At 32.2% G+C, this 11324-nt stretch overlaps 2 protein-coding genes across 2 annotated transcripts; both read right to left on the bottom strand.

Annotated features, from left to right (window-relative positions):
* Nucleotides 1-3160: 3160 nt before the first annotated feature.
* Nucleotides 3161-4315, bottom strand: LOC108226524 (thaumatin-like protein 1). The gene is made up of 2 exons (XM_017401493.2): nt 4167-4315; nt 3161-3960 (listed from the first exon to the last, which is right to left on the bottom strand). Exons 1-2 carry the CDS (start codon nt 4216-4218, stop codon nt 3308-3310), a joined length of 705 nt encoding a protein of 234 aa, XP_017256982.1. The 5' UTR covers nt 4219-4315; the 3' UTR covers nt 3161-3307.
* Nucleotides 4316-5698: 1383 nt separating this feature from the next.
* Nucleotides 5699-6905, bottom strand: LOC108226571 (thaumatin-like protein 1). The gene is made up of 2 exons (XM_017401543.2): nt 6758-6905; nt 5699-6652 (listed from the first exon to the last, which is right to left on the bottom strand). Exons 1-2 carry the CDS (start codon nt 6807-6809, stop codon nt 5997-5999), a joined length of 708 nt encoding a protein of 235 aa, XP_017257032.1. The 5' UTR covers nt 6810-6905; the 3' UTR covers nt 5699-5996.
* Nucleotides 6906-11324: the final 4419 nt, after the last annotated feature.

The following is an 11324-nucleotide window of genomic DNA, read 5'->3' as shown; positions in this document are numbered from 1 at the left end:
CGTGCGAAATGAAGTAACCATTTTTATTGGTCGCTTGAAATTTCAGAGCTTACTAGATTGCTGCAATGAATCACACTTGGCTGGCTAAGACCATATAGATAGGGCGGGGTAATTACTTGTCTATACAATTTTCCACATAACAACTAATTTTAGCTAGCCACGGAAGTTCAAAAAGTCTTGGCAGCCGGCCTTATTATCGGCTTATACCATTCCCAGATATATATATGCGTTGTTCGTTCGATAGTTAATCAGACTATTACGTACGTAGCATCGAGAACCATGTATTCTCTTGACTTGTTATTCGATCATATTGAGTAGGAGCTAAGTAATCTAACTATATTAATTTGATTACCTGCATTTCCTTTTTTTGTGTTTCACTATTCTATGTAGGGCTGTCAAAAAAATCCGAAAAATCCGATATCCGTCCGAAAAATCCGCATTCGTATCCGAGATAAAGCGGATATTATCCGTATCCGACACAAAGCGGATATTATCCGCATCCGAATCCGACAATTCCGGATACGGATACGGATATAGGCATATTCGTATCCGATAATATCCGAATCCGAAATTAAATATATATGATATTAAATATTATATATTATTATTATTATTCAATAACTATATAATGTGTGTATTTATATATGTATACATAAAATAATATATTTATATAAATTTTGTATAATTTTAAAATATTATAGACATATATCATAATTTTATTTGAGTTTAATATTTTAAAGATAACAAATTTATATTAATAGATAAATAAGAATCAATTTTTGAATTAATATAAACCTTCTTTAATGATTTTAATTTTTTTAATCAGTTTTTAAAAATTAATTTTTAATTTTTACTATTTTTTTATGATTTTTAGAAATTTTAATAGAAAAATAAAATTTCTGGTTAAAAATCAGATTCGGATCCGGATATTATCCGAATCCGGATAGTATCCGTCGGATCCGGATTCGGATATTATCCTTTAAAAAATTTCGGATTCAGATCCGGATACGGATATGGATTTTCGGATCCGGATCCGGATTCGGATACAGGCAGATCCGTATCCGAATTATCCGTTTCACAGCCCTAATTCTATGCACAGCCGCTTCTTGAATTGGTTTGATGCATGCACTGTTATAGTTCACATTGAGATGTATCACTATATATGATATATAGAATTTTAATCAATTGATGCATGAATTTGGTTCGAGCAATTACAGTCTCATATATAAGTTACCCATCATTTACATTTTCACACATCAAAGTTCGGATCAGGGCCGGTTTTGAGCAAGTGCACCAAGTGCAACAGCACAGGGCCCATAGAAATTTAGGGCCCCCAATTTATGAATACTTCTTTTTATCTTTTAGTATACTCATGATAAATTAATCTCTTTAATTTTTATCATTATTTTATTTAAACACTAATTAGTACACTGTACAAGCAGTAAATCCTACACGGCCACACACATATTTAAGTTTAACTACCCAAAAAAAAAACAATTTTTCAATTGTAGTAGTACAATTTTGTTTATGATATTTTGTTATTTTAAATATATTAAAATTTTGTTTTTTTATTTGGAAGGCCTCATTCTTAACGTTAGCACAGGGCCTCAAAAAAGTCTCGGACGGCCCTGGTTCGGATGTATTACGCACTGCCGGTTATAAATTAGACTTCTATGAAATATATAATGACGAGACTATGAATCTGGACTTTTGGTCGTTAGGCGACGAAAGCAGACCTGAGACTAGTTTTCAAGAAAATGACTGCTACGACTATGTTAATGACGATTATGTTTCACATTGCACCGGTTTTTCTTGCAAATTTGAATATACAGCAGTTGTTTAGAATAATACTTTTGTGAATAAACTAAGTGTCAATTGAGAAAATTCGCTAAAATTATATACGGACTTTCGATTCAAAAATAATCAATATTGGTTCTATAGGTACGTACTATAAAACGTAATAAACACATTATCTAACTAATATTAAAAAAATATTAACATTATTATATGTAACATGTTAACACTTTCACGTCAAAATATTATTTATAAATTAAAGAATGTACTTTATATTTACAATAAATTGTCAAAAATATTACATAGTAATAAAGATCAAAAGAGTCATAAGTCATAATTTTAAACTAAGCCAAGCAACGCATAGCAATCGAAAGCTCCGCTGAAAACATGAATGAAGGTCACCAAATGTTAATTTTTAGCTATCTGATGAATGAAGAACATCGGAGTTTATCTAAAGATTAAAGTTAATCGGAATTTATTTGATGATTTATGATTTTCGGAGTATGACGATCTATCATCTTCAACGATCATGTGTTTAGGTAATTATACTCCTCTAGGGCTCAAATGTGGAGAAAGTCTTCCCATGATTAATTCGAATATGGTCGCATGCATCGATTCTATATTCTGGTGGGCTATCTGGAAGTTCTTTGGGCTTTATGGCTACACCCTTGCTATCTTGGGCTCCGGATCATTTGGGTAAAAATCCTGGTTCCCTTCTTTTCAAGAACTACTTATATTGATCCTTATAGGTAAGCCAAAAGTCGTTAATATTGATTCCAACATTAAAACTCAATTTTAATCTTGTGTTTACACGACACAATATAGTTATTGCATCGAAAATGGAGAGATGTTTTTTTCATAGAGAAAAGAAATTTCTCTGAACTAGGGAGATATCTCCAAAATGTGTAACAAAATCCCCAAACGTAAGTACTTGTTATTAACAATTGTAGCTGGTCATGACCTGAATATTAGTGATAAATCAATAATAATAGCATATATAATCCATATATAGCTCAAAAGTGAGTTAACAAATTTTATAATAGGGAACATATGTCTTTTTTACAAGCTGGTATATATACTTAATTGATACTTTATTCTTTTTACAAACAATAATTTTGGCGGGAAAACAACATACTATAATAGATTGCACGAAGAATTATAAATATGTTAGAAAGATATATGCCACACAACTTAAAAAAGGAGAACAATTATTAAAAAAAAAAAAAGGACGAATGAGTTGATATTAATATTTAAATCTTTTCTACTCGGAAATGATCATCTATAGAAATTTCTGATGGTGGGGAGAAAAACAAAAATACAAAATATTACTAATTTTTAGGCAAATGCATGCATGTAATGGAGACAATACAGCAAAAGGTACAATGTTTATTCATCTCACTTATTCAATATTATAGCACTCTTACATTTGCATTACCCCTAGAAAAGGGAGAGCACCTTATCTAGTGTGTGAGAAATAGATAACATAACATGTCAATTTATATTGACCTTTTAATTAAGGACAGAATGTGATTTGGTAGTTAGTTCCAGTAGGGCAAGTGAAGGTGCTAGTCTTGTCATCATAAGCATAACTATAAGCCTGTGGGCACTTCCCTTCGAAGTACAACGAAGAAGCTGAAGGCTTGCATGTATCTGGACTATTAAATTCACCGGTGCAACAATCTTCCGGTTTGTTGAAGGCGGCGCAAGCACTCTTGCAGCCGACTGTAGCACCATCTGGACCTCTCACCTCCTGTCCAGCTGGACACCCGTCGTTTATATTCGCGGCGCAGCTTGTTGTTGGACATGCTGAGTTTTCGGGCACTACACTAACAGGCAAGTTGAAACCATCAACGTTGCTGACGTCGTAGAAATCCTTTCCATCGTCGCCGTTTAATGTGAATTCGATTAGGGTTACTGGTGGAGCGCCGCCAGCGCCATTGCATGGTCCCGCGCCTTGACCACACTCTCCGGTAAGGCAAGTGGCAGTGCAGAATGTTCTAGCCCAGATTCTTCCGGACCATGGAGCTGGAATGTTGATAGTGTTTGTGGCTTGTGAAGCGAGTTCGAACCCTGTGGTTGATGGCTGTGATCCAGAACCAGTTAGTGCAGCTGGCCAGATTGTGTTTGGGCAATTGTTTCTGATTGTGAATATCGCTGACTCGCCACCTGAAAAGAGTACAATATTAATTAAAATCAATCAGATTATCAATATATCAGGGTCGAACCCGGAACCTGAGACGAGAGAGGATAAACTCTTCACAAGAGCTAGCTCAAATTTAGCTACTAAAAAGATTAGTTTGTTCCTCATTATAAGCCAAGTGCAACTAATTAAAACCCTATAATGAAAAATGTTTAAGAATGCCGAATCTTACCAACTAACAGAAGGGCAGCAAAATAAAAAGCGAAGAGAGTCTGCAATTCCATCTTGTATATATGTAGGTGATGATATATTTAGAAATGAGATGAACAATGATATGGTATAAGATAGGGCATAGGAGGGTTTATATAGGCCCAAAATGTAGAGACGTGCAGAATGATGAAACCATTTTATTGGCTGCTGCAAACTTGAGACCTTAGTTGCTGCAATCCTCGCAGTTGAGACCAGCAGGGCGGGATCACCAGTCTCTATACAATTTTCAACTAACAAATTCTAGCCACGGAACTTGAAACAGTCTAGGCAGCCCTCATCTATCGACCTAGTTATACTATTCTTCCATATACCTCGTACGTTAAGAAATAGAGAACAACATATGACTTGATTTTCGATCATATATATTTAGCAAGAGCAAAGTGATGTTTGTCAACGAATTATGCAAATATGTGGATGTAAGATTAAATGGATCCAAGTTATGATCAGCCTTTCAGTTACTTCATTTTATTTTCGACGTTTAGACTCTAGCTTCGTAAGACGAACCACGCATGCATTGCGGTTGCATATAAAATAGACCTTCTAACAAATTTATATTTATTATAAATTAGAACTTGCTTAGTTTTTCTGTTGAGGGCAAATAATACATGGTTTAACTGAAGTTATTATTTCTCCATAACGCGCGTCTACAAATCGAAAAGTTAATTATACAGAAAGTCATGCTTAACTTTATTAATTCGCAACTAAAGAGTAGATTTAGTATAATTCTTCTATAAATTATACATAATTAGTATTCAAATATAATTACTGTAGCTTCCAAATGAAATTTAAATTAAATTTAGTCATCAAAATATGTCATTTATTCGAAGTCATTATTTTTTAAAAAAAATGGAAAATTATCCATTCAGGCCATAACAAGTTAAAAGAAAATTTATTACACCGTGTTTATCTTAAAAATCTATTTTTACAAATATTTATGTTTGTACCTTTTTCCCCGCGTGCCATGTAGAGTCGTGCATTTGCAATTTAAATAGTTGTATAGTACTGAACGCAACACCTTACATGTAGGACCAGTGCCAGCTTACTACTATGAAAGGTGCTCGATCTAGGGTTCTTACAACCTTAATTTCCCTTTTTCACATTCCATTCCCATGCGTGCAACAATTTTCCACATTATATTCCTTTGCACTACGTCACGTTGTCTTTTGCTGGGAAGGGTAGTGTTAGGCATTCAACTCGATTATTTTTAATCATATAATTAAAATGATAAATAATTAATTATTTTTTATTTGTGAACGTATATAAATGTGATGTAGTATTATTACTAGAAATTCAGAAGTTATCTGGCATGACAGAAGGTGATATATAATTATTTTCATTTGTGAACGTGTATATATAAAAAAATATGATATCTAGTTTTATTATTAAAATTATTATTATTTATAATTTTCATATTTTAATATTTAGAAACTCTTTGAAGAAATTTGGAAGATATGTGATAGCACATAAATTTTTTAAAATACCTAGAATCACATATCAATGATAAATAAATAACATATTTTACTAGTCATGTGAATCTCTTATAAAATGACATATTTCACTCGAGTCACGCGCAACTCTTATAAAAATATTTAACCAACAAAAATAAAATTCTTACAAATAAGAAGACAAGGAAAGAGGCATAGGTATAAAATATTGTGGAGACAATCAGTAAAGGTAAAACAGTGTACATCACTTATTCAATGTTATTGCTCTCTTATTGTAGTACCTAGAAATTAAGTGGGAGCAATTTATTTAGTTTGCGCTTGACATATCAACTTAAATTCAGTAGTTTTCACGGACAGAATGTGATTTGGTAGTTAGTTCCGGTAGCGCAAGTGAAGGTGCTACTCTGATCATGGAAAGCATAGCCATAAGCCTGTGGACACTTTTCTTTAAAGTAATTTGCCGACCTTGATGGCTGGCATGTTTGTGTAGTATTAAACGCACCAGTGCAACAATCTTCTGGTCTATTTAAGGCCGCACAATCGCTAAGGCATCCCACTGTTTCACTACCAGATTTTCTCGCCAGATCTGCAGGACAGTCTGCGTTTATATCACCCAGGCAGCTGGTTGTCACACATGCCGAGTTATCAGGTGCTAGAGTAACACGCAAGTTAGAACCATCAACATTACTGATGTCGTAGGTGTCCAGTCCACCGTTGTCGTTTAATGTGAATTCAACTAGGGTTGCTGGTGGAACACCGGTAGCTCCACTGCAGGGTCCGCCTCCTTGTCCGCACTCTCCGGTAAGGCAAGTGGCTGTGCAGTAAGTTCTAGCCCATATTCTTCCCGAAGTTTTTGCTGGAGATGGAACGTCGATAGTATTCGATGCCTGTGAAGCTAGTTCGAACCCTGTTGTTGATGGCTGTGATCCCTCCCCGGTGAATGCAGCTGGCCAGATTGTCATGGGACAGTTGTTTTTGATTGTGAATGTTGCCGATTCACCGCCTGAAAGTGTGCCCAGTTTCAAGTTTGGTTTATTTGCCGAAAGCTAACGCTAACTTGCTAAAAATAAATATATTCGTGGACAAAAATATAAACGCGAAAACTTACCGATCAACAGAAGTGCAGCGAATGAAAGAGCCAAGAGAGTCTGCCCTGCCATATTGAACTATTGTATAACTATGTATAACTTATAAGGAAACTAATGGACTATGTATGAGGGGGGCAGGCGAACGGGATATATATAGGCCTAAATTTGCTGATATCGATCTCGGTCCATTTTTAGTGGTTCTGAAATAAAATTTAAGTTGATATTTTGATTAATAATATCTACCGGTTCTCGTGGTTCTGTGAATTTGCAGCTGGATGGCCACGATCACAGAACAATATTTTCTACACAGACGAGCAAAAAGTCTGGGCAGCTGGTCAGCAAGCGACATCACCAGGACTAATTAAGTACATAATGACCAGAATTATATACTTTCTTTTGCTTTTAAAATTGAATCAGAAATATTACTTCCTTCGTTGTGTAGTGTAATCTACATTGGATATAATAAATTCAAAAGTTATTATAACTTGGGGTTATGCAGTTTAATTCAAAATTACACCCAACTTGTGGTGTAAGCCAATGCATATATAATCGTAAGGTCATATATACTGCGGTGCAGTTTAAAGACGAGAAGGGTTCGTTCATTCTTCATCTTATTATATTAAACTATTCATAATTTTGATTAATTTATATAAAATTTTATATTTCAGAATTTTTTTAAAATCTTAACAATCAAAAATTCCATTTTAGATGTGTTAAATCGTCATGAATAATTTTGATTATTCTATTGTATAATCATATTGTTTTATATTAATTTTCAATGATTTATATAGAATTTGATTTTAATATAGAATATTATGTATGATGATATAAATTTATATAAAATTTAACAACTCAAATTTAAACATAAATTTGATTTTAAAATTATATTCACAATATAATTTATTACAAAAATCTGATTTAATGTTGGGATATCTTAAGATTATCAATAATTTTGAGAAAAGTTATATAAATTTATTTTTAATTTATTAATAAAAAGGTTATATTTAAAATAATAAATACATGCAACTAACCTTATATTTACGGTCAAACCTTAACATAAGAAACTTTCTTTGTCACTTACTCCCTCCGTCCCTCCCAATTCTTATCATTTGGGTTGGGCACGGAGGTTAAGAAATATGTATAAAGTAGTGGAAAAGAGAAAGAAAAGTGGGTGAAGTGGTGAGACCCATTGATTTTTAATGTATAAAAAGAAGATAGTGGAATAATAGTAGTGTGAAAAGGAAAGAAAAGTGAAGAAGTGGTGGGATCCATTGACTATTTTGGGTAAGTTTTGAAATGTAAAGAATTGGATGGGACACCCAAAAAAGAAAGTGTAAAGAAATGGAAGGGACGGAGGGAGTACCAGCTAGTGGTTTTCAAATTGGCAATCAAATAATCGAATATATTCAACACAGCACGTTGCAATAGCTTATTACGACGGTTAGAGCATCTCCAACCATCTAAAGCCCTTGGCTAAAAAGTGAGTTGGCTTACTTAAAATAAAAAAATTTAGCCAACAGCTCCAAAAACTCAACTCCAACCATGCTCACCTATTGTCTATATATTTAGCCAACCTCCTATGGATGGCTAAATTTGTCGAACCTCTACAGGTCTGTAAGAAAATCTGTAGGAAGATTGTACATCATTTATTACCATATTGAACTGATATATTCTATTTTAACAATTTAAAATATTAATAACATACTATTTTTAAATTATAGCCAACCAATATAGCCAGTACCATTGAAGCAAAATGTCTTGCAGGTTCAGCAAATTTTACATAATGTCTTACAGGTCTAATTTAGCCAACGATTATAGCCAACGCCGTTGGAGATGCTCTTACTAGCTTTACGGTTTGTATATCCAGTGTTTATAGCCTTAATTTTTCGTGTTGATCCATGCGGGCACCAATTTTCCACATTATATTTGTTTGCTACTTCGCATTACGTAACGCAGTTGTCGTCTTTGTTTAAAAATATAATAATGAAATGTCGTATATTTATGATTCGATTATTCCTATTTTTAGTTATTCCTTCTAGTTGTAATTGTTTTTTTTTTTGACAGATTCTAATTGTAATTGTTGAATTTTTCAACTCACGAGAATGTTATAAAAAACTAAAATTCGATTTTCATTAGGTATATATGCTAAACTAACTTTTACAATATTAGTTTTTAATATATAAATCAATATAAAATTATAAAAATTATATTTATTTTATTTTAAAATTATTTGAAAACCCATAAAACATATAATAATTAAAAACTTTTAAAATAAAATACTTAAATTGAAACCCATATATTGCACTTATATTTTTTAACATCTTTGTCTTAAATATCTATTGTACAGATATTTTGTTTACTATCATACCTTTTCTTCACGTGTCTTTGCGCATATGGAATATATATAGTTGAATATACTGAACGCACATGTAAGTTCCATGGAAGACCGCTGGAAGTAATAGTCTACAGATTTGCTTTAGGGTATTTCCTGTTAGAATTCCATTTCCATGCGGGCAATATTATTTCCACATTATATTTGTTTGTTTCCTCGCATTACGTAACCTAATTGTTATTAAGGATGCCAGAAAAAACCGATTCGAATGGATACCCGACCGTTTCGGTCCGAATGGATCTTACCGAACCCGATATTTTGGATTTGGATTTGGATTTTGATTTGATTTTTAGACCCGAACGAGTTTGGATTTGGATTTGGATACTAGGTATTCCGTATCGAAACCCGACCCGAAATCCGAATCCGATCCAAACCCGAAACCCGAAAAAAAATCCAAATATATATATATGTATATGTATATGTATACTAATATATTTTTTTTCAATTTTAAATCTACTAAATTTTGTTTATATATATATATATATATATATATATATATATACACACATAGGTAGAGTGTGAATGTGTATATTCTTGGGTTATAGTGACTTTTTTTGTTTAACTAATGAATTACTTTAAAATTTCATACTCCATATAGTGAAGATTTGTGTTTAGAAATTATTAAATATGTTTCAACATTTTATTAATGTGTAATACTTTATTATTAAAGTAGTTTAGTTTTAAATATAATGAAATTTAAAGGCGAAAAAATCAAAAATAATATTTTTACAATACTATATAAATTTCGGAATTCAGGTTTTGGATAAACCCGAACAAACCCGAACCCGATCCGAAACCCGTGGATTTGGATTTGGATTTGATATCTGAAACCCGATTGGATTTGGATTTTAAAAATAATTTGGATTTGGATTTGGATATCTCAAATATCCGAACCGATCCAACTTGTTGCTATCCCTAATTGTTATCTTGGTTGAAAAACCTCGAAACGTTCCAAACTCCGCGTTATGAGTTAGGTAAAGTCTTGTTCGACAGTGAACCTTATAATCAAGTACTCCTCATCGATCTGCAATCTGCATTGTATGATTGTGCTGTAATTATTAAAATTATATCTATTTATTTTATATCTTTAAAATTAATTGTGAACGATAAAATTTAATATATATTTTGTCAGAATCAAAACTTTTTTGATCGTTGAACTTATTCATCACCTTGTGGTCGTGTAAAATTGGTCACATCTTTTCAATATTAAACTATTACTGTAACATCTCACGTGACAAAGAGCGTTTTTGATAGTATTTTTGGGTTGGTTGTTGGATCCGATATACATAATTGCAATATCTTTCTGTACATGAGCAGCTGGATCCATTGAAGATGGGCTCTCCACAGTAAACGCATACCATCGAGCGGAGGATATAGTGGGTGTTTGTCTGGACTTTTAAGTTGGAAGCACTTATTCGTACCGTTTGTGTAAAAAGTCGAGAAGCACTTAAAAAAAGCTACGATTCCTAGCTTTTGTTTCATGACTTCTACTTTTTTGCCAAACACTTTAATCACTTATAAGTCTTAACTAACTTCTAACTTTTATTTCACTTTTTTATTTTAAGCAAGAAGCACTTATTTTAAGCTCAGCCAAACGGCCCCATAATCTATTGAATTACCTGTTATACAAGGCATCATTTTTTTTTTTTGATAATTATACAAGGCATCATTGATTTGAATCTGAAACCAATTTTAACAGAAAATGCTCCTGATATAATCTATTGAATTATCTGTTATACAAGGTATCATTGATCTGAATCTGAAAGCATTTTCTACTCCTGACTCGAGTCGAACTGAATTTATAAAATGAGAATATTATCATAGTAATACTTTAAAATGTTAAGAATTCTAGTTTCCTATATTAAATTGTTTATCCATCATTTATTTGAATTTCATGAATGAAATATTAATTTTTTCTAATTTTAATCTTCTATTTTATATTTTATTCTAAAATTTAATATTCTAAAATTAATATAATATATTGATAAGAAATACAGTATAGGTAGAAGTATGTTCAAGCTGTACTGTCCTGCAATATCAAAAACATGTTGATTTCAAAATTATGAAATATGACTTAATATGATAAGTCAGGAGTTTAAAATAAAATTATGATATATATATATATATATATTAATTTCTCACAAAAAACTTAATTCAAAAACTATTGAGATTTATTAAATATATTCAAAATGATT

The sequence above is a fragment of the Daucus carota genome, chromosome 6 (assembly GCF_001625215.2).
Source record: "Daucus carota subsp. sativus chromosome 6, DH1 v3.0, whole genome shotgun sequence".
NCBI classification, from domain to species: Eukaryota; Viridiplantae; Streptophyta; class Magnoliopsida; order Apiales; family Apiaceae; genus Daucus; species Daucus carota.
This window is presented reverse-complemented; position numbering and strand designations above follow the sequence as displayed.